At 54.9% G+C, this 23515-nt stretch overlaps 2 protein-coding genes across 3 annotated transcripts; one reads left to right on the forward strand and one right to left on the reverse strand.

Moving 5' to 3' along the window:
- Positions 1-272: 272 nt before the first annotated feature.
- Positions 273-2897, reverse strand: CST11 (cystatin 11). 2 transcript variants are annotated; one of them, XM_067705151.1, is made up of 3 exons: positions 2673-2897; positions 1995-2099; positions 325-408 (listed from the first exon to the last, which is right to left on the reverse strand). In XM_067705151.1, the coding sequence occupies exons 1-3, from the start codon at positions 2895-2897 to the stop codon at positions 325-327; spliced, it is 414 nt and encodes a 137-aa protein (XP_067561252.1). The 2 variants fall into 2 exon arrangements, 1 of the variants encoding a protein (XP_067561252.1); XR_010934641.1 differs by lacking the exons at positions 1995-2099; positions 2673-2897 and adding an exon at positions 501-566 and having other exon boundaries at positions 273-408.
- A 12482-nt stretch (positions 2898-15379) lies between these two features.
- LOC137206404 (probable cystatin-15) lies at positions 15380-19438 on the forward strand. The gene is made up of 3 exons (XM_067705152.1): positions 15380-15610; positions 18209-18319; positions 19260-19438. The coding sequence occupies exons 1-3, from the start codon at positions 15404-15406 to the stop codon at positions 19404-19406; spliced, it is 465 nt and encodes a 154-aa protein (XP_067561253.1). The 5' UTR covers positions 15380-15403; the 3' UTR covers positions 19407-19438.
- The last annotated feature ends 4077 nt before the right edge of the window (positions 19439-23515 follow it).

Consider the following 23515-nt stretch of genomic DNA (forward strand, 5'->3'; position numbering starts at 1 on the left):
TCTCATCTCCTTATTTTAAAATCTAAAGAATCCTACCTGATATAAGGATGAGTCTGAAGGTCTGCTATCCTGCAGGTAGAGGCTATAAGACCAAAAATTATACATGTCACCTCATCTGGACCCCCAAACTGCCCTAGCCCAGAAGACCTTCAGATCATATTATTATGAGTTGAAGAATTTTGGGGAAAAAAGGAGTGGAAACATAAACATTCAAAGCATTAAGAGCATAGGCTGACCAACATTTATTTTCTATGTTGAGAACTCGTGTTTAATGCAGGGTTCTTTTTCACACAGTGACTCCGTGTGGGCTGCACTCTGGGACACCTAGCCATCCGTGCAGTTTCGGGCCAGAACTTTATACTTTTCAAACCAGGGAATAACAAATACTGAGAAGAAGCAATCGATTTTCTGAAAAAGACAAGAAAACAAAATATAAAAAAGATCAACATGGAAAGAGGAAGGTGTAAGACAAGCAGATGGGGAAAATGACCCAGCTTCACCTGCCTCCAGTCCACAGGCGGGCCCATCTTTATTTTGATTTCAATGACTTGAGAGTGTTACTGCTGAAACCACCCCACAAAACATCCTTCTGCTTGTGGTTAGAATTGGAGACTGGAAATCAAGTGTCCACCCGCCCACATCACCATGGTAACGACTGATGTTTCCTCTTCTTTTCTGCTCATGTGCTGTTCATACAGTGAACACACTTACCCTCACTTGGCTCCCTTTCTCTTTCCCTCCACCCACTCTCCCACCTCATCCCTCCTGCTTCCTTTCGCCTTCCTTCCACCCAACCCATCCCCTCTCCATCCCTCCTGCTGTCCTTCCTTCCTTCCTTCATCCATCCGTCCGCCCATCATCACATCCTCTCCTCCCCCTTCCCTGTTCTATCTCAAGATCCCCTTTCTTCTCCACCTCCCTCTTCTCCCACAAGGAAAGATCAATCAATGTATTTTGCATATTATTATCATTTCGTAGTGCGATTTTGCTTTCCTGCTCTCCGCTGGGAAGCCAGGGTGGGGATGAGGTGATGTGGGAGGCATAAAAGTTGACATTTCTCCTAAAGTAAAATTCAGAATATTAACCCCACAACTTAATCTCTCACAGTGATGAGACTCTCTAAGTTTACCTTATCGTCAACTAGTCTTTTCATAGATTTCATGATCTTCTCCAGGGAAGAAGAAAAACGTCTAACTTGCTAGGTTTTGAAGACTTCTCCATGGAGGGGGGGGCCCGTGGATGGACATGTGTTTGTCTTGAGAAACCTAGGCCATTAGAACTAGGGTGACCATGGAATCTATGAACCAAACCGGGACATGTTGTAGACAACTGGGGATGCTGTTAACAGTGACACTAAGAAGCTGGGCACAATCAGGACTGTTGTAGGCAAGGTGGGTCATGTGATCACCGTCATGTTAGTTCCTTTGGGTAAAGAGCAGAGATTTGCAGGGCCTGTAGGACTTGGGACCTTCAAGGCCCCTGAGCACGTGGGCCCACCTGACGCGTGTGCGTGTGATGGTCCACCACTTGCAGTGATGACGGCCCAGCCGGCTTCCCCGATGTGACAACACTGGGTGGGGACAAAGCCACTGTTGGGAGGTGGGCCTGCATCGGGCCACTTGCCTGCAGGCTTGTCCCCTCTCTGACCTACCCCACAACCAGTTGAATTATTTCTGAACGCATTTTCCCACCTCTTTCTCCTCCTCTTTGCCTAAACACTGCTGGATGAAAGAAACAGAGGCTGCAGCCCAGCGACCGTGTCTTACGTCAGCCTGAGGTTCAGATATTCAGTGGGTGCACCAACAAGGTCCCCCGGCTGCTAAAATATTATCATAATCAGCTACTTCTCTCGGGCCCAGAGTGTCCCCCCACTCCCCCACAGCTCAGCCACCTTGGCTTCTCCCTCTGGACCCCCCAACTGCTTCATCATTCTTCCAACGACAAAGGAGCAGAGCACTGAGAAATAAGCTCTTTCTGGGTGGCGTGACCAGTACCTTGTAGAGCTCGCCTTCCTGGAAGGAGCAGTTGTTCTCCTCCATCTTGAGGCAGATGGTCCGCCGCATCTCCAGGTTTATGCGATACTCCATGTGGTCAGTCACCTGTCGGAGGTAAGGACAGGGGGATAAAGGACCTCCTCTCCTTTGTCTGTAGCTTCTGGGGCTGGGGACTCCTAGTGTGGCGCCCCAGGTCGAGGGTCTGCACTGGACAGACCCGTGGGCTCCCCTCACCCCCTGTCTGCCTCCCGTGCCCCTTTCTGCCATTTGAGCAGAATTCCCCAGAAGCCACTCCATGGGCAAAGTCGCCCTTGGGTGACCCACGTGATGCTCACGGTTAGTAAAGGGCAGAGAGCAGCAGCCTAGACTCTGAGGGCCAGCCCGGCTCAGCTGTGGGTCCTGGCGCTGCCGCCCCACGTGGAAACAGCCCCCGACGTGCACACATGTGGTGCGCCTGGCACCCTGGAGACCCCTCACGCGGGGCCACAGGCGGCTCGGGCCCTCAGGCCGGGGTGTGTAGCCCTGGTCCTGGGTATCAGTTAAGCAGCTCCACTTCATCCACTCCAGGGGATTTCTGCTTCTCTTAAAACCTCCACTTTGGACTAAACGAGGCTGAGTTCACTTGCGTGGCCACCCCGAGCCTGCGGTGGCCTGGCGCGATGGGAGGGGGACACTAACCCTCTTCAGGACCTTGAGGACACGCACAATCCGGAAGTTGTACGGGTCCTCGCTCTTCTTGTTGAAGTCCTTGGTCACGAAGTCCAGGGTGGTCACCACGACAGGATCTGACGCGGGCACCTCGCTGACACTTAGGAAGGTTTTCCTCCTTGTTTGGTAGGTGAGGGCCACGAGGGCCCCCATGATGGCCAGCAGCAGCCTGGGGCCCTGCTGGGTTCTGGCCATCGTGGCTCACCCTGCCAAGGCTGCTCTGCACAGACGGATTTAAGGCAGCCGGGGGACGCCCATGCGTGTCCTCCCTCGTTATCCGTAGCCGAGGCTGCGGGGAGATCAGGGCAGACTCGTGTTCTCCTCACAGGCCTCCGCATCTCACAGGCACACACACACCGAACTCCCCTCTCTCTATGAGGGGCTGCTGTCTCAGCAGCACAGACCCTCCTGCTGCCCCAGCATCTCTGGGTGGGAGCCAGGCCGGGGGTTTCTGTCTGCTGAGCTTGGCCCAGCCAGGCCGTGGGAGGCCTGAGCGGCAGGCAGGAAGCGATAAGCACTTGGGGGCGCTGGATCCCAGGGCGGTGGAGCGAGACGGAGCCCTGAACACCTCGTCCTCCTGTCCCTGTGATCTTCCTCAGACTTTCCTCTGGTCGTCCCCTCCCCACTCCCCGGGCTGGCTGGGATGCAAGCTCGCCCACAAGCCCAAACCTTGGCATCTTCCTCCTGCTAATATTTCTTAACCCTGGGAGGTAACTGGGCCTCCCTGGAGAAGCTGATACTCCCCAGAAAACGGAGGGTGTGCCCCGTATGGGAAGCTTGCGGGTGTGGCCACAACGCAGCTCTGTGTTCATGTCCTGCTGTCCCTGTGGATGCATCAGCCATGCTATCCGTCCCTGCGACCCTCTGTGGCACTCGTACAACACACGCACCCTTGGTCCAGTACCAAGGGGCCAGGGTCTTCAGATGCCCAGAGCTTAGAAGGCACTTGGAGCTGCCCTTCTCCATTCTGGAGGCCTGCCTGGAGAGGGAGAGACGGTTTCTATCATTCTCCTCTGCCCTCTGTCTGCCCTGCCTCCCGTCTCACCACCCAGGGGTCCTGGACCTTCCTGGTCTGGATGAGGCAAGGAAGGGGAGGGACTGGGAAGCTCCAGCTGCGGGGCTCCTGCCCCGGCGGGATTCTGGAGCTGACTGCCAAGCAGGTCCCTTCCCTGTTCTCCCCAGCCTCCATAGCAGTGACCTCTGCTCTCCTGGCACCTGGCTAGTGTCCTGTGGCTGTGGTGACAAGTGACCACCAACAGTGGCTTAAGACGACACACACTTATTATCTCACAGTTCTGGAGATTGCAGGTCCTAAAATTACGGTGTGCACAGGGCTGAACTGCTTCCAGAGGTGTTAGGGAAGAACATTTTCTTTGCCTCTTCCAGCTTCCAGAGGCATTGCTCAGCCTGGGCCCCCTTCCTCCATCCTCCCAAACAAAAATATGAACATTCCCTATAGGATGTAAGTAAGATATAGTCTCATAACACAATTTTCAAATGTCCCGGATACAATCCAAGATTATTCAGCATATGAAGAACCAAGAAAATTTCTCTCTGTTAAAGAATTCCTGGGCTTCCCTGGTGGCGCAGTGGTTGAGAGTCCGCCTGCCGATGCAGGGGACACGGGTTCGTGCCCCGGTCCGGGAGGATCCCATATGCCACGGAGCGGCTGGGCCCGTGAGCCATGGCCGCTGAGCCTGCGCGTCCGGAGCCTGTGCTCCACAGCGGGAGAGGCCACAACAGTGAGAGGCCCGCGTACCGCAAAAAAAAAAAAAAAAAAAAAAGAATTATCTTAGCGCTTCTTTTATAGCAGGTCTGCTGGCAATGAAATACTTTAACCTTTCCTCATCTGGTAACATCTTTATACCACCATTATATTTTCCCTAAATATAGAATTCAGGTTTGGCCGTTCTTGTCTTTCAGAATTCAAAATCGTATTCTACTTCCTTCTAGCCTCTGTGTTCCTGGTGAGAAATCTGCAGTCCTTCAAATCTTTGTTCTTCTGTAAATTATGTCTTTTCTCTAATGGCTCTCAGATTTTTTTCCTTTGTCTTTAGTTTTCAGTAGTTTGAGTATGATGTGCTCTGATGTGGATTTCTTGGAATTTACTTGTTTCGGGGTTCTCCGAGCTTCTTAAATCTGTGTTTTCGACAAATTTGGAAAAGTCTCAGCCATTATCTCTTCCCCTTCTTCTCCGTCTTCTCCTTCCTCCTTCTCCCCTCCCTCTCCCCCCTTCTCTTCCTCTTCTTCCTCCTTCTTCTTCCGGCACAACACTTTCTCCTCTCCCTCTGGGAGTCCAATGACATGAAAGACTTTCTGATATTGTCCCATAGGCTTCCGAAGCTCTAGTCATGCTTTTTAATGTTTTCTTCCTCCTTAGTGTTCATAGCGGATAATTTCTATTGATCTATCTTCAAGTTCACAGGTCCTTTTCTCTGACATCTTCAGTCTGCTCTTGAGTTCATCCAATGAGATTTTTATTTTGGTTTTTGTATTTTTGCAGGATATCGGTAAAATATCCATCTGGTTTGTACAGATATCTTCTATTTCTTACGAATAGTTCCTACCTTTCCAATCTTTGAAGAGTGTTTACCCTTACTAGGAACCTTTTGATAACAGCTGCTTTAAAGTCTTTGTCAGATATTTGCAACATCTGAGTTATCTCAGCATCAGCATCTGTTGATTGTCTTTTTCCGGGACAGCTGAGATTTTCCTGATTCTTCATATGCTAAGTAATCTTGGGTTGTATCCTGGGTGTTTTGAAAACTGTGTTATGAGACTCTGTATCTTATTTATGTTCTTTGGGGAATGTTGGTATTTTTGTTTCCGCAAGTGATTCAACCAGCTGCATTCAGGGTGCAAATTCTGCTCAGCCTTCTGGGGGCTGTGATTTCACCGTCAGGTCAGCTCTGTGTCAACCCTCTGCAGGGCTCTTTGGGTCTGTGCACGTGTGTCTTCCAGAAGCTAGGCTGGCTGGGTGGTGGTCTGTCCCTTCCTTCAGTTCACATCTTTCGTGTGCCGTTAGGGTTATACCCACACTTGTGCTGTTCAGGGTTCACTTTCCTGAGCTCCTATGATCCCTCTGGTCCTTTCTGGTTCCCCGGATCTTCCTCACGTCGCTCAGCTTTGCAGGCCCACATCTAAACCCAATTCTGGGGCCACAGCGCAGGAGGACAGAGATGGGAAAAAGCAGTGGAGGTTTACCCCACCCTCTTAGAACCACAGCTGCTCTGATCAAAGAGGGAGGCTGCGCCCCCACCAATGTTTATGTGGCTGCAGTATCTGCCGTCCCTGTTCTGCTGTCAGGGCTACTGCCATGGATCGCGCAGGGGCTGGGGCAGGAGAGGACTAAGGAGAGAAAAGACAGGACTTCTCCCACTGTCCCTGTGCTTGCGAGCTCCCCATCTTGCTCCTAGAGGGCTTCTCCCAGAGCTGTCTGTCGGCTCAGCCCCAGCTACACACACGGGGATGGGCACGCCTGCTCCGCCCCCGGTAATAATGGGGCATCAGGAGGTATGTGCCAGCCCTCCCCAGAGCACTTCCAGAAAGCCCCCATTCTCCCCTCACAGGGGCTGGAGCAAGGACCTGAGTCTGGACCAGAGCAGCCCTCCTGGCCCAGGGCATTGCCAGGAGGGGGACAGGGCCTCCCCCAGGGGACAGAGCAGCAGAGGGCCCCGACGTGCCTCCCAGCAGAACCGGGCCTCCTACCATGTTCCCTGTGCTTTGCCTGAGGCTTCTCTGGCTGCGGGCATGTGTGCCCACGGGTGGGCACAGGCCAAAGCGGCAGGCGGTGGGAGCAGCCTCTATACAAGACAGACAGGAGCTGGAGACTCGATACCCCCCTCAGGTGGGCCCCTTCGAGGCACACACTCTGTATTGTCTCCCAGGAGCCCTAGAGGAACAGAGCCAGTGTCACCTGCTCGCCAGTAGCCCCGCACTGGCTTCCCTCCACCGCTCTCACTGTGCGCCCTGAGCGCCACCAGCACCACAGGGCCTCCACCTGCCTGAGGAAGGCGGGCCTGAAGCTCTGCTTAGGGCCCCCTCTGATGGCCTGGGGACTTCAGCCAGAAACGCTCCCACGGAGCTCTGCTCCCCTCCCCGTGGAGGTGGCGCTGGTCTGTGTTTAAGTCACCTCCAGCTGCAACAACATGGGATTCCGTGTCAGAAGCAGCAAGGTGTGTTCCCGTTGCTAGATCAGGGGTGGTGGTCCCAGGACTGCCCAGGCACACCCTCCGTTGCAGTTGGTGTCCCCCAGGGCAGCGACAACCCCATCCTGCTGGGCTCGCCTCCCCTCTTCTGACCCATAACCACATACTGAGGGGATCGCTGTGTCTCAGTCCTGCTGTGTTTTCGAAAGTAGGTTTCATTTTTAAAAGAATCTCAAACCCCCCAAAATCCTTAAGAGAGTTATTTAGGGGGAGGGGAAATGAACCCTCTGGAAGAAAAGTTATGTTGAGGGAATGATGCCCAGCAGAAGGGTAGGTATGTTGCTAAGTCCAAGTGAATAGCAAATGTGTAAGGCAACAATCATATTGTTCTATGGACTTTCAAATATGACAATAACACACAAGGCAGAAGTGGGGTTAAGAGCAATAGTGTTCCCGCCATCCTTGAAATGATAAAGGTACTAATTTACAGTAGATTCAACTAAGTCAGTGGTGCTCATTACAATTGCTTGAGTTACCACTGAGAGAAGAGAAATAAGGGCAAATAAAGCCATTGGGAGGAAGAAATGGAACAATGAAAAGACCACGAATAATGCAAGAGAACACAAGAAAGTAGAAAAGAAGGAACAGAGACAACCAATATGAAGAGAAAACACACAGTAATATGGTAGATTTGAACCTGAATATACTGATAATGATCAGTAATAGGAGTTATCGCAAATGGGATTAAATCACCCAAATAAAAGAATGTTAGACTGATTTAAAAACCTACATGCTGTTTACAAAGACACATTTTTTTTTTTTTTTTTTTTTCGGTACACGGGCCTGTCACTGCTGTGGCCTCTCCCGTTGTGGAGCACAGGCTCTGGACGCGCAGCGGCCATGCCTCACGGGCCCAGTCGCTCCGCGGCATGTGGAATCTTCCCAGACCGGGGCACGAACCCGTGTCCCCTGCATTGGCAGGCAGACTCTCAACCACTGCGCCACCAGGGAAGCCCCACAAAGACACATCTTAATTATTAAGGTACCATCTTCGAGTAAAAAGATGGATAAAGATACATAATGGAAGTGCTAATGAGAACATTGCGGATGTGGCTACTCTGATGTCAGACAAAGCTGATTCTAGAGCAACAGCATCACTGGGATGCAAAGGTGTGACTGATGAGGATAAAATGGCCTAACAGTTCTGTTTGTACAATCACTTAGTGACAGAGTCTCAAATATATACAGCAAGAATTATGAGAAAAGAAGACCAGACAAATCTACAATCATAATCACAGTGAGAGACTTTAACGCATCTCTCAGAAACGGACAGAACAACAGACCAAAACCCAAACCCAAACCAAAGAAAACTCAATAAAAGAAAGCAAAGTAAAGAAGTCAATATGTGGAAGGTTTGGTCACGTGGGCGACCTGAGTTATGTCAATACCTAACTCTGCACCTGAAAAATGCAGAACATACAGTCTTTTCAAGAACCTGTGGGGACTTCCCTGGTGGTCCAGTGGCTAAGACTTCGCCTTCCAATGCGGGGAGTGTGGGTTCAATCCCTGGTCAGGGAGCTAAGATCCCATGGGCCTTGCCGCCAAAAAAACAAAACCTAAAACAGAAGCGGTATTGTAATAAATACACTGGAGACTTTAAAAATGGTCTACATCAAAAAAAAAAAAAAAGAAAGAAACTGTGGAATATTGGCCATAAAACAAATCTCAACAAATTTCAGAGAAGAGACATAATAGAAAGAACATTCTCTGATGTTGTAGTTTATCTTATGACAGGGCCGAAAGCAAGCTCATCACAGGAGATGAATTGTGCCGAAGCACAGCAGTAGAGGGCTGCCGCTTGCTCAGGCAATACAGCGCCGTCTGTCCTGCTGTGGTAGCTTTTATTGAAGCATTATCTATGTTTACATTTTAAGACTTGTTTTCTTAACATTCCAGAAATGCCAAAGCAGCAACATATGCTTTTATTGATTATACACGCAACAGTGGGCTTTCTTGAAGACATGCCGTGCTTCATCCTTGAGCGCAAAAGCAGCACAAGGACATTGCCTTGTGTTTCCATTATTCTGATTATACTGAAGCAGCACAAGGACATTTCCTTGTGTTCCCACCGTTCTGATTATACTGAGGACGTCTCATGGATCAGTGCCCAAAGCACTCAATGCTTATTCGCACACCCCCGGTTTGCCGGGGGGGCTCAAAGCAATCAGGACTGTTTGCAGTTCTGGCTTATTCGCCAGCCCCTAGTTTGCTGGGGGGGGGGGGGGCTCATGGGTCACGTCTCCTTTCCATGTCCTCAGTTATTCCACTACACTCTGACTGTAGTGGACTTGAGCTGGAAGTCGATAAGAGAAAAGACAATTAGGAAATCAACTATGGTTAGTAATTCCTAACAGGGCAGTGATGAGGACAACTCCTCCTAGACACCTCCACAGCTGGCTGCACACCCCGTACTCCCCTGTGCCCAGCTGGTGGTGTTGGCTCCAGCCAAGGTCATAGGCAGGCTTGGCTTCCTGGAGCTCCCAGGAAATCACAGGACTCTGGCAGTCCCTGCCTGCTCAGTCCCCAGGGCAAGCAGCGGGGATGCAGGGCCCTGTGGAGTGGGACCCTGTCAGGATGAAGCTCTGAAAACAAGGGGGACAGAGCCTGCTCCGTGCGTGTCCCTGCATCCAGGCTTTCTGTGATGAGACAGGGGTGTAACCCCCTGCTCTGCCTCTTTAGTGCCGGCAGGAGGGACAGGCAGGGGATGCAGAGGAGGAGGTGGGCACAGGCATATTCAAAGCGGGAGGCCAGAGCGCAGGGCTGCATGGGCTGTTGGCTGCGGAGGGCCGCCCGCCCACCCTGCCCCCGATCACCTGTCTTTCGTGCTGACTCTGGACAGCATGTTCCCAAAGGCAGCTCTGCTTCTGGGGCTCACTGTTGTGGGCATTCACGTCTGGATCATTCAAAAGGAACTTGTAGACATTAGTAAGGACAACAATTATTTTGCGATGTCTGTGGAGTTCGCCGTGGCTTGGTTCAACAGTGACCATGAGGAAGAGCATGCCGACAGGCTGCTGGAGGTCAGGCAGCCCAGCAAAATGTGAGTGGCAGTCGTGGGCCCAGGCTGCCGGATGGCCAGCCCCGAGCCGGCCCAGGTCAGCGGGGCTCTGATGTGAGGGTCCACCGCTGCACACACTCCTGAAGGGACTGGAAGCTGGCCCCCTCCCTGCACAGACGGCCCTGGCTTCCCTCAAGGGCTCTCATTTCCTGACCGGCTGGCCCTCTTCTGGGCTGCGTCGCAGCCCTGGACCTGGGGAGGCTGAGGGCCCCTCAAGCATCACTGCAGACTCAGCTGCCCCCAACCCTCGCCAGGCCCTAAGCCCGTCTTCGCCCAGGGTCCAGCGGCAGTGCAAGGGGCTGGGCATGTGTGTGTGTGTGTGTGTGTGTGTGTGTCTGTGTGTGTGTGTGTGTGTGTGTGTGTGTGCGGCTGGTGGCATCAGCTGCAGGCATTCCTGAGCCCCTAAGGAAGCCAGCTTTCTAGACAATTCCAGGTCAGGGCCGTGCTCCTCCCTATGGAAGTTTCTGGCTACATTCCTCTCCGTGTTGGAGTTCTTCCGAGTTTTCACGACCTCTCTGTAGGGGATGAAACCCTGTCTTGTGTTAACCTCTTAGAGAAGCTGATGAACACACAGAGCAGCACCCGGTTCACAAACATCCACCTGGATGAAGGTTTACAAGGTGAGCCCTTTGGTGCCGCAGCTGCCCCAGGAGAGACAGAGCATCCAGCCCCCAGCCCCCTGTCCTGGTCTGGATGCTGCCCCCGAGGGACAGGGCAGCTCTGAGGGCGGCTCGGTGGACAAGCACCCCCATCCGCCTCCCTAGAAGGAGCCGTGCGATGCCCTCCGTGTGTCTGGCGGATGCGACCGAGAGCTGGGGCTCGCGTCAGGTGTGCTGTGCGTGTGCTCTCAGCGCCGGGACCCTACCTCCCGTGACCACCCCCCTCCCCCACCGCCATGTACTGGTGATGTGGCTCCCGGGTAGCGCCATCAGGAGGGCGGCAGGGAAGGGTACAGGGCTGCCGGAGCTGCACTCAGGGACATCTTTTCTACTGGATTCTTTGCCTTTCTGTTTTCTAATTTCTCCTTGACAGAACCGGACAATGATATATTTAATGGACCTGGAGCTGGGCCGCACAATTTGTAAAAAACACGACGAAGACATTGACCACTGACCCTTGCAAGAAGGCCCAGAAGAGAAAAAGGTTTGAGAGTAAGATCAACCCAAAGCATCACCAATCTGAGAAGGAGACATCATATCACGGGGGGTATTAAGAAAACACATAGTTCCATGCATCTCCTTTATTCCCTACGCTGAACACCTCACTACTGACCCTTCTGGTCACCAAATGGGTGGGGTTTTCCCCCACCAAACAATTCTCGGGGACACCAGTTACCTACCTGGAGGTGGCATCACGTCTCACAGGTTAAGGGCTCAGGCCCACGAGACACCCCGACCCATTCAAATGCCAGTCGCAGGGAGTAGGTCCCCAGGCTGCCCACAGCTTCTGTCCAATTGACCACAGATCGGAGGTTCCCATCTCCCCCTCTTCAGGTTTGATGAATTTGCTAGAGTGGCTCACAGAACTCAGGGCAATACTTACGTTTCCCATCTTATTAAAAGATATGGTAAAGGATACAGATGAACAGCCAGATGCGGAGATACACAAGGTGAGGTGGAGGAGGGTTCTGAGCACAGGCGCTTCTGAGGATCGAGGGGTATCACCCCTCCCCCCAACATCTGGATGTGCTCACCCACAGGGCTGCTCTGAACGCCACACCATCAGGATTCTAGGGAGGCTTGTAGGCAAGACTATCCCGAGCCCCATCATTGGTCATCATTGGACTTTCTGCTGACCAGCCCCCAGCCAGGGGCCCACCCAGAGTCACCGAAATAGAACAAAACATGCTCCTGGTGTTCTTATCACTTAGAAATTTACAAGGGATCCAGGTGCTCTGTGCCAGGAACACAGGCAGAGACCAATATACATATTTTCTTTATCTCACAGCATGCCGAAGGGAGGGTGCATAGGGAAGTCCTCAGGGATGACCCTGGGGCAGAATGACAGGCCCTGGCTCCTCCCCGCCAGGTCCCAGGGCTCCCCCTGTACAGAGATGCTCCCAGCACAGCACCAAGCTGGGCCCTGTGCTCACAGCCCGGCTGGCCCCCCAGAGAACCCCACAGACCCCCATGGGCCCTTCCCTCTTGGATGGAGCCTCGCCGGGCCCCAGCCTCCAGCTTCCTGAGAACTCGGGTCCAGGAGGACGCTGTTCTCCCTGTGGGCCTCTTTCCTTTGCTCCGATTCTTCCGGACAGGAGGACACTTTAGTTTGCTGGTCGCCCCACCACTCCCTCTTGTCTACTGGGCGGCAAGGAGGAGTCCCGGTCAGTCAGACCGTTTGTCATCACCCTATGAACTGACATCTGGTCCGTTGAACTGAAACCTTGGGGATGGGCCTCAGTCAGGGTGATGCCCTCAGTGGGGCTGGGGTCTCCCCGGACCCCAGCCTTGGGGTAGCCTCTCCTTGGGGTGGGTTTGCAGCTGCAGCTGATGGCGGGGTGGGCACCATCTGGGCCATCTCCTGGGCAGTCTGCTGGCTCCCCCAAGAGCTCACGGGGCAGAGACCCTTCAGGCAGCGTCACGTGCCCTGGGTGGGGGGGACCCTGAAGGGCAGGTGATGGCCCCACCAGGCACCCTCTCAGGAGCGCCTGCCTTGATGGTGGAGACTAGAGCTCTGGAGCCCAGCCCCAGGCCACTGTTTGATTCTGCTTTTCTTTCCCCTTTAGTTCTTAATGCACCTTGAGGTCCTGCTAAGTCCTTCCTGCTAAGCGCTCTCATTGTTACATTGTTCTGATTTGATGTCTTACATAAAATTACTTTTTTCAGGTGAGCTGCACTTTCATTGTGGACTTACGCCCATGGTTTACCCAGTTCACCCTCCTGAACAGCACCTGCCAGCAGAAATGGGGGGAGGAGCTCCCGGCTCCCACAGCAGCTCCTTTCCTCCTGAAGAATGAGAGTCTGCAGTCCTAGGTCTGCGTGGCACCAGAGCAATTAAAGGCATCTCAGAGCACATCCTGGGTCCCTGTCAGTTCTGCATTCTCCCTGTTGGTTTATTTCCATGGACGTTGCTGCCAGTGACAAGCGATGGAGAATTTACCATTGTTCTCACCTTGGCTGTGGGCGCAGGGTGCTGAGTCAATCCAATTCCTCAGCTCATGGGAGGGTGCCCTTCCTGGTTCTTGCAGGGTCCTCATGGTTGGTGTGTGTACTCAGTCGTTCATTCTTTCATATATTCTCCATTTGTCCATCACCTGTCCATGCATCCATCCATCCATCCTTCCATCATCCATCCATCCATCCGTCCATCCATGCATCTATTCTTCCATTCCTTTGTTCACCATCCTCCAATCTCTCCAGGCCCCCATCCATTCCACTCAAAAGGAATCCAGACAGTTTTGCCAGATGACAGTCACCTGTGTCTCTTCTGTGTCCATCTCTGAGGCCAGATTCACAGTGAGTGGCCCTTCTGCGGTGGTGGTGTTGGGTTGATGCCCAGGCACAGGGGTGGGAGGTGGGTGACAAGGATGACAGAAGGCTCTGTCCTCTGTGGATCGCCATTGGGGCGTCTGCCCTGGAGCTGCCTGACCGATGAGAAATCTTCTCAGGGCGTCTGGGGTCAGCTCAGAAGATGGCAGCTCCAGTCACACCTCCCCTCATGCTCTCTGACCCCTGCACCCCCCATCGGCACCCAGCCTGGCCTCCATGGCCGTCAACACTGATCACCAGCCCTGCGACAGGCCCTAAGGTGACAGAGCCCCCCATGAGCACCTCTCTCTTCCCGGGGCCTGGGGGGGGCAGCCCTGGAGGGGCCGAGGGATAGGGGGCCTGGGGCTCTAAGTGGGACAGAGAGGCCATGGGACGCTGTCTGGAGGAGGACTTCAGAGGGAGGGGCTGAGGGGTCTTCCCTCCACCTTTTGAGTTCGGGGATCTGATTTGTGTGTCCTGTGGTTGGCAGGCTGTCCCTTTCCTGACTGACCTATTGCCGTGATGTGGCCATAAGCACTGGTGAAACAGGCGTCCCCCTCCCTGCCCCCCAGCTCCGGGCAGCTCCATGAGCACAGCTGGCCTGAGCCAGCTTTGGTCTTTTAGTACCTGTGTCTGGGATTTCTGACATCTCCCCACAATCTGATAGGTGCAAGTACAAACTGACAAGGGTGGCTGTGTGGTCAGCCAAGCTTCCTTTGAGGGCACTTGGGTTCAGAAGGGTGGAGCCATTATTCCTGGGCCCCATGCCGGCCAAGGCCAGACAGAACCCCCTGAGCAACAGTGGCCACCTTCACCTCAGCTCCTGTTTCCCGTCGGAAGGTCTGTGTCCTGCTCTTTTCAATTCTTCTGTGGTCTGACCTCAGATGCATTTTAACTACACCGGGGGGGGGGGGGCTTTGCACATGTCCCTCAGCATTCAGACCCAGTCATGGGGTGATTTTAAACCCACTACGAGCCTCCCGTGGGGCACCAGGGTACGAATGCAGGTACCAGAGGCTGAGTGCAGCCCCAGTGCTGTCCTACAACCTGTCCCCATGGTGATGGCCCAGGCCCCGCATCCTTTCTGGGATCATCATTAACATACAGGAGTCCGTCTCCCCCATGTCCAGTGTGGAGCATCCTCACGTCCACAGGCAGCACATCCCACTTTGCCGGCCCGCTCGCTCCCACGGCCTGGTGTGCACCCCAGGCAGGGCACATCAGTAACACGGTTCCCGTGAGAAGAGCCTGACACGGCCACATGGCAGAGGCCACAGCGTCACAGATGGCAGATCTGTGTGAGAATGCACATTGGCTGGGGCAAGGCAGGGCCTGACCTTCCCCAGCCCTGGAAGCCCTCCTGCCCGTGGCTGCCGCTCACATCCATTCCAGCAGAGCCCCTGCCTTGGCTGGCTTACCCCTTGTCCCCTGCCCACTGCCAAGCATGGCCAGGCCTCCTGTCATGTAGGTCAGCAGGTGCCAGTGGTGGTGGAGAGGATGGTGCCCCGGGCCCCATGCTGTCCCTCACTGGACCTTCCCGTTGTGCCCTGAGGTCATCGGCTGCAGCGAAGGTCAGAGGTAGATCTGGTTTCCTCCTCGGCTCCGGGGACTCAGGACCCACCAGCATTCCTAAGTGCCCGTGACTCTGCCAGCCCAGGGAGGCAGTGCCATGAGGGCAAAGCCTAGTGGGCTTGAGACCCTCACCAAGGCCCTACCGAAGCTGGGCTGGGGACGCCCTGGAGATGAGGGGGAACAGAGCCTGCATGTCCTTGGGCTCAAGGTTTACGTGATGAGGGGTGGAAATTGGGACACTCCCCCGCCACTGCCTCCCGTCGGGTGATGACGGGAGGGACAGAGAGGAGGAGCTGGGCAGAGGGCCTGGCCAGCAGCACAGGGCTGTGCAGGGCAGGGCGGCGCTGGCTGGGGAGCTGGGGAGGGCGGCCCACAGTACTGCTGGCCTCCAGGCCAATGCCGGACAGCATGTTCCTGAAGCTGTCTCTGCTCCTGGGGCTTCTTGCTCTGGGGCCTCATGTCTGCAGCTGGAAGTTTGAGGACATCAGTAAGAGTACGCAAAACTTCCGCTTGTGTGTGGAGTTTGCTGTGTTTCACTTCAATGAACACGAGCCAGATGAGTACGCTTACAAGCTGCTTTGGGTGGGGCGGAGCCAGCGTAAGGTGAGGGGGATAGGAGTGGGGGATGGGGGTGGGAGATGGGGGATGGGGGTGGGGTGGGAGTGGGGGATGGGGTGGGAGATGGGGGATGCGGCTGGGAGTGGGGGAATGGTGGATGGGGGTGGGAGTGGGGGATGGGGGTGGGAGATGGGAGTGGGGGATGGGGGTGGGAGATGGGGGATGGGGGTGGGAGATGGGGAATGGGGCTGGGAGTGGGGGATGGGGGTGGGAGATGGGAGTGGGGGATGGGGGTGGGAGATGGGGGATGGGGCTGGGAGTGGGGGAATGGTGGATGGGGGTGGGAGTGGGGGTGGGGGTGGGGAGTGGGGGCCAGAGGGTGAGGGAGGCTCCCTGTCTGCGGCTCCACCTTCTTCCTGAAGCTGGACCCGGGGTCAGGGGAAGGGTCCATCCGCTGTCTGCAGGAAAAGGTAAGGGATGTTTCATTTGGTCAAGGATATTTAAAAACACAAGGTACCAAAATAGAAGGGCTCCAAGTTTCTGATGTGTTAGCTTAGCGCTTGGAACAGGGAGAGAAGGAGAGGGAGGCAGAGGGCAGGTGAGGAGGGAGACAGACGGAGCGGAGGCAGCGCCCCGACATCAAAGCCCAAGAAGGGCCGGCAGCGCAGAGCGGAGCCGATCGCAGGCCTCAGCTGCCAGGATCACTGCCTGGATGCTGGGCTGAGGCCCCTCGTGAAGTGAGCCGGCCTTGACCACGTGGCCGCCGTGGGTCAGGCCTGGCCGGAGGCAGCAGAGGCAGACAGGGCGTGACCTCGCGGGGCTGTTACCCTGGTGGTGAGAAGCACACAGGCCCTAAGTTTTCAGGTGAGATAGTGGAAGACCTGGACAAGAGCGGTCAGTGTAGGACCACAGGGCTGAGGGGGGGCGGGGTGAGGGGGTGGGGAAGCGCTCTTCATGTCGGGCACTCCTGGAAGGACCCGGCCAAGTGCAGGTTTGGGGACAAGAAGGGCGGGCAGCCCCGGAGAGGGTCCTGGACCAGGGTGAGCTGCCAGTGCCCGGCGGGGCCAGCCTGAGGGCTGTGGGCCAGTGTCTCAGGGAAGGAGGTTCAGAGAGGTGGGCGTGCAGGGTGGGTGTGTGCCAGGGCTGGGTCAGGATGTTATCCTCAGAGGAGCAGGGACTCATGGAAGGAGGTCGCTCAGCTTTGTCCAGCATCTCTCTGGACCCCGTGGGGGTAGTGGGTTCCACAGCTTGGGGGCAAGTTGAGACCAGGGTGCAGGAGCTGGGCCCTGGATGACAGGAGGCAGAGGAAAACCGGCTTCTGAGTCGGCTTGGAGGTTGACATGGCAGGTAGTGGGGCGGGGATCAGGCACAGACCCCAGGTCTTTGTCCTGAGCAGGTGGGCAGAGAGCAGAGGGAGGGGCGGGGGAGACAGGAAGATGGCCGAGCCGAGTCCGTCACAGTCAGTGTTCCCGAGGCAGTTCTGGGATAGAAGGTCATGGGTTACAGAGCATCAGGGTGGGGAAGAGGGGGCACCTGATGGGAGTGTGGGTGCCCTTAGCACCTGGCTGTGCAGCGCTTTCCCACCGATGCCCATACCTCCCCCGCCCCAGATACTTTGTCTGGATTAGTTGTTGTCCAGCAGTCTTGAGCCCAGACCCATTACTGGCCCCAGATGGTTAGCCCCAAGGTGGCCCGGGTCAGCAGGGCTCTGATGTGAAGGTCCCCCGCTGCACACACTCCTCATGGGACTGGAGGCTGGCCCCCTCCCTGCGCAGATGGCCCTGGCTTCCCTCAAGGGCCCTCATTTCCTGACCGGCTGGCCCTTCGCTGGGCTGCGCCCAGCCCTGGACCTGTGGACGCTGAGGGCCCCTCGAGCATCACTGTGGACTGAGCTGCCACCCCCCACCCCCCACTGCCCTAAGCCTAACCTCGCCCAGGGTCCAGCGGCAGTGCAAGGGGCTGGGCGTGTGTGTGTGTGTGTGTGTGTGTGTGTGTGTGGCTGGTGGCATCAGCTGCAGGCATTCCTGAGCCCCTAAGGAAGCCAGCTTTCTAGACAATTCCAGGTCAGGGCCATGCTCCTCCCTATGGAAGTTTCTGGCTACATTCCTCTCCGTGTTGGAGTTCTTCCGAGTTTTCACGACCTCTCTGTAGGGGATGAAATCCTATCTGTGTTAACCCCGAGGGACAGGGCAGCTCTGAGGGTGGCTCGGTGGACAAGCACCCCCATCCGCCTCCCGAGAAGGAGCCGTGCGATGCCCTCCGTGTGTCTGGAGGATTGAGAGCTGGGTTTCATGTCAGGTGTGCTGTGCGTGTGCTCTCAGCGCTGGGGCCCTACCTCCCGTGACCACCGCCATGTACTCATGACACGGCTCCTGGGTACCAGCTATCAGGAGGGTGGCAGGGAAGAATCCAGGGCTGGAGCTGCACTGAGGGACATCTTTTTGTAGGAAGAGCAGAGAATTAAAATGAAAAAGTAAAATAATACATAAATTAAAAATAAGAAAAATGCACCTAGGTTTGTCCCAATTTATACACATGTGCACATTCATACCTGTTTGCCCATTTTCTACTTGGTTGTCTGTGTTTTTCTCATTACTGCAAAGTAAGTATTTCACAGAAGTTTCTACAATCTCTCCTTGACAGAAGTATAGTTGGATATATTTAATGGACCTGGAGCTGGGCCGCACAATTTGTAAAAAACACGACGAAGACATTGACAACTGCCCCTTGCAAGAAGGCCCAGAACAGAAAAAGGTTTGAGGATAAAATCAACAAAAAGCATCACAAATCTTCAGAGAATGAAAAATAATGTCAAGAAGTGTCTATGAGAGGAGCCTTGGAAGGCCTCAGGGATGACCCTGGGGCAGAATGACAGGCCCTGGCTCCTCCCCGCCAGGTCCCAGGGCTCCCCCTGTACAGAGATGCTCCCAGCACAGCACCAAGCTGGGCCCTGTGCTCACAGCCCGGCTGGCCCCCCAGAGAACCCCACAGACCCCCGTGGGCCCTTCCCTCTTGGATGGAGCCTCGCTGGGCCCCAGCCTCCAGCTTCCTGAGAACTCGGGTCCAGGAGGACGCTGTTCTCCCTGTGGGCCTCTTTCCTTTGCTCTGATTCCTCTGGACAGGAGGACAGTTTAGTTTGCTGGTTGCCCCACCCCTCCCTCTTGTCTCCTGGGCGGCAAGGAGGAGTCCCGGTCAGTCAGACTGCTTGTCATCACCCTATGAACTGACATCTGGTCCGTTGAACTGAAACCTTGGGGATGGGCCTCAGTCAGGGTGATGCCCTCAGTGGGGCTGGGGTCTCCCCGGACCCCAGCCTTGGGGTAGCCTCTCCTTGGGGTGGGTTTGCAGCTGCAGCTGATGGCGGGGTGGGCACCATCTGGGCCATCTCCTGGGCAGTCTGCTGGCTCCCCCAAGAGCTCACGGGGCAGAGACCCTTCAGGCAGCGTCACGTGCCCAGGGTCGGGGGGGACCCTGAAGGGCAGGTGATGGCCCCACCAGGCACCCTCTCAGGAGCGCCTGCCTTGATGGTGGAGACTAGAGCTCTGGAGCCCAGCCCCAGGCCACTGTTTGATTCTGCTTTTCTTTCCCCTTTAGTTCTTAATGCACCTTGAGGTCCTGCTAAGTCCTTCCTGCTAAGCGCTCTCATTGTTACATTGTTCTGATTTGATGTCTTACATAAAATTACTTTTTTCAGGTGAGCTGCACTTTCATTGTGGACTTACGCCCATGGTTTACCCAGTTCACCCTCCTGAACAGCACCTGCCAGCAGAAATGGGGGGAGGAGCTCCCGGCTCCCACAGCAGCTCCTTTCCTCCTGAAGAATGAGAGTCTGCAGTCCTAGGTCTGCGTGGCACCAGAGCAATTAAAGGCATCTCAGAGCACATCCTGGGTCCCTGTCAGTTTTGCATTCTCCCTGTTGGTTTATTTCCATGGACGTTGCTGCCAGTGACAAGCGATGGAGAATTTACCATTGTTCTCACCTTGGCTGTGGGCGCAGGGTGCTGAGTCAATCCAATTCCTCAGCTCATGGGAGGGTGCCCTTCCTGGTTCTTGCAGGGGCCTCATGGTTGGTGTGTGTACTCAGTCGTTCATTCTTTCATATATTCTCCATTTGTCCATCATCTGTCCATCCATGCATCCATCCATGTATCTAGGCATCCATCCATCTTTCCATCATGCATACAACCATACATCAATCCATTTATCCCTCCTTTCATCCATCCATCCAAACATGCATGCATCCATCCATCCATCCATCCATGCATCTACTCTTCCATTCCTTTGTTCATCATCCTCCAATCTCTCCAGGCCCCCATCCATTCCACTCAAAAGGAATCCAGACAGTTTTGCCAGATGACAGTCACCTGTGTCCCTTCTGTGTCCATCTCTGAGGCCAGATTCACAGTGAGTGGCCCTTCTGCGGTGGTGGTGTTGGGTTGATGCCCAGGCACAGGGGTGGGAGGTGGGTGACAAGGATGACAGAAGGCTCTGTCCTCTGTGGATCGCCATTGGGGCGTCTGCCCTGGAGCTGCCTGACCGATGAGAAATCTTCTCAGGGCGTCTGGGGTCAGCTCAGAAGATGGCAGCTCCAGTCACACCTCCTCTCATGCTCCCTGACCCCTGCGCCCCCCATCGGCACCCAGCCTGGCCTCCATGGCCGTCAACACTGATCACTAGCCCTGGGACAGGCCTTGAGTTGACAGATCCCCCCATGAGCACCTCTCTCTTCCCGGGTCCTGGTGGGGGCAGCCCTGGTGGGGCCGAGGGATGGGGACCTGTGGCTCTAAGTGGGACAGAGAGGCCATGGGACGCTGTCTGGAGGAGGACTTCAGAGGGAGGGGCTGAGGGGTCTTCCCTATGCCTTTTCAGTTCAGGGATCTGATTTGTGTGTCCAGGGTAGATAGTCTATCCTTTCCTGGCCAGTTGGTTCCCTTGACGTGGTCATCAGTGCTGATGGGACAGCATTTCCCAGGACCACTGAGGACAGCTCCACTGGGCAGGCCACAAAGACAGCGGCCTGGGTCAGCTTTGGCTCCTTGTCCAGCCTGTGCGTAGAGTCTGTAACATCGTCACGCCCTGCTAGGGGCGTGTACACACTGACGGGGTGAGTCTTAGGGTCAGCAAAGCCAGCCTGTTGCCCACCCTTGCCTTAGAGCTGTTAGTTCTGAGGGTCGTTGCTCTGGGCCACACACGCTGGCCCAGGAACAACAGCCCTGCCCTGAGGGCCAGCGGGCTCTGCTCACAGGTCAGCATCTTCAGCCCAACCCCCATTCCCCTGGGGAAGGCCTGCCATCTGCTCTGTTTCATTATAAGTCAGTTGTTTTCTACTTTGGAAACCCCAGTGGCTTCATTTCACTCATCATCTAGAGACCCACTCCCCCCATCTCTGCTACCTGATGTCAGAAACACACAAAGTCCCCAGGTGGTTGGCACTTGTGCCCAAGATTGGGAAATGCTTTCTAAGGAAGCCCAGTATTTCGAGGTGTGTGAATCGCAGTGAGGATAGTTTGTTTGTGGCCTATATCTTGCCTCTGGCTCCCGCTGTCTGGGAATATGTGGTTAAAACCACGGCCCATTCACCGAGCTGAGGCTCAGGGTCCTGGGCCGTGTGAGGGTCTTGGTGGGGCTGGTGAATTTCATGCCTGCCACTGTTGTCATTGGCGAACCCATGTTAGCAGGTTGGGGATGACGCCCCACTCCCTAAGGTCAGTCACAACCAGGGGTGGCCTGTCCTGTGTCACCGTGTCCTGGAGGAACCCCTCCATATTTAGCCTAGTCACTAGTCTTCCCAAATCAGTAGGGAGTGAAAATACACACAGTAGAAGCACACAATAGAAAAATGGACACTGGTTTAGAAATTCTTGATGTCCACAAAACCCAGAATGTTTTCAGGGATTACCTGGTTTGGAGAAGCAGGGCCCATTGGGACACACATGCTGAGACCCCTCCTTAATCCAAGTCTCAGCACTGGGGAATGCGTGCAGAGGCAGCAGGAAAGGATGAGAAGGTAAGGGAGAGAAAAGTCGGGTGATTTAAGGATAGAAGTTGAAGTGCAAACATCTGTAGAACTGCAAACCTAGGAACACCAAAGGAAGAGAAAAGGAAAAAGATAGAAATATTTGAAGAAATAATGGAGATACATTTTCCAAAATTAAAGGAAGACAAAATGCAAAGATTTTGTGTCCATTAGCTCTTGCTCCATAAGAAGCAGCCTCAGAATATCGACGACACATAGCAGTGAGCGTTACTTCTTCCTGACGGGCACGCAGGGTAGGGGGAGTATTATGTTCAGAGCTGCCCAGAATGAAACTTCTCTAGGTAATATCAACGTGCTGATGGTGTGTGTGTGTGTTTGCACATGCTTGTGAAGTTCAAAGGCTTATGAGAGTGTTAGGGGCATAATATTTGGTTCTTCCACAAAATCAACAACAGTAACCACATATTTCTACAAAATAGCCAAACCCTAGAAGTATCGCTTCAGTGTGGTGAATTTTGGTGCACCGATCAGCTCTTGGCACAGAAGTGCTGCACTAAAAACCCCCTTTGACCTCAACAGTGCGTCACAGCAAGAGTCCATTATCAAGTCGTGGGTCTGAGGCTGACCCAGAGGCGTGGCTGTGTGGCTTCCCTTCAGATCAGCACAGCTGGGCTCACCCTGGAGTGGGGACAGGTCTGTTCCACCTGTTCTGGGGCCCCAACTAGGTGTTTCCAAATAGCTAGACCTTTAATAGTTCCCAGATCAGGTTGCCGGACGCTAGGAGCTCCCACACCACGTGTTCTCAGGCTAGGTGCCCCCAGGACACCCCTCACCTTGAGTGACCACCCGAGAGTAGGAGGAATCTTCACACCTCGTCCTGACGCTGTCAACTCCGCCTCTGCGGCACAGCTGGAAACCAGCCATGTGCCAGGCCCACCGCGGTGGGAGGCTGGGAAATCAGGGCAAAGTGTGCAGATGGGCTGGTCTTAACCAGGGAGGGCTTGAGGACCACAGGGATGCTTCCGTGTGCAACGGTTGGTACCATGACCTTGAGCGGACAGCCCAGGTCCCAGGGCTTCACGTGCCATGATGGATACTCATCGTTTCCCAAAGTAGAAAACCCAGCAGAACTGGACATTTCGGGGTTGCGGACACTGGTGATGAAGCTCTGAGTAAAGGCAGGGAGGAGAAGTACAGCATCCAGAGTGGGGTCACAGGGCGGCTGAGGAGTACGTGTCAGAGACTGAGAACATTCCAGCTCTCGGCTTGGGTGAAGGATTCACGGGTGTCCACTGCGTCATACAGCTATGCGTGGACCCATGCCAGGAGTGCCACAAACCGAGACAGATGATGTTTAAGCTGACTTTGGGCAACTAGGCTTCATAAGAAAAAAAAAAGGCGAGCAAACAAAAACCTCAAATGCACCCTAGAGTCAGACAAAAGTCCAGCAGGTGCTTTGAACTTGGTAGTTCATGGGGAAAGGGCTGAGGGGCAGCTGGTGGGGTTACTCCATCAGCCCAGCCTTGGAGGACATGGGGGTAGGGGACTCCATGCACTGATGACCCTCGAAGCGGGCTTTGCATCTGCCAGGTTGGGTCTTGGGGTTTGCCCTCCATGACACCCCGGCCTGAGGGGCCCAGTAGGGCCTCGGGTGCCTGCCAGCCTGCACGGGCTCCCCTCCCGAGGGCCTTCCCTCACCCCTATGTCCCTGGGTTGTGGGAACCACTGAGCGTAGTAGGCCTGTCTGCTTTACATTCTCGGCCATGACAGCACTGGGACCAGGTGCCCCGATCCCAGGAGGCACGTGGAGGCCCAAGGAAGAGGCCACTGTGGGCTCTGGAGCTTCATCTGCCCCCAAAGCGGGGTCTCCCCTGGGTCAGACCCTGCGCTATGGTGCCTGAGGCCCCCTGATCCCAGGGGCAGAGGGGCATGTGTGGCCAAATCCCTAGAGGTGACAAGTTGTCAGCCCTCAG

Source organism: Pseudorca crassidens, chromosome 15 (assembly GCF_039906515.1).
Source record: "Pseudorca crassidens isolate mPseCra1 chromosome 15, mPseCra1.hap1, whole genome shotgun sequence".
Lineage (NCBI taxonomy): Eukaryota > Metazoa > Chordata > Mammalia > Artiodactyla > Delphinidae > Pseudorca > Pseudorca crassidens.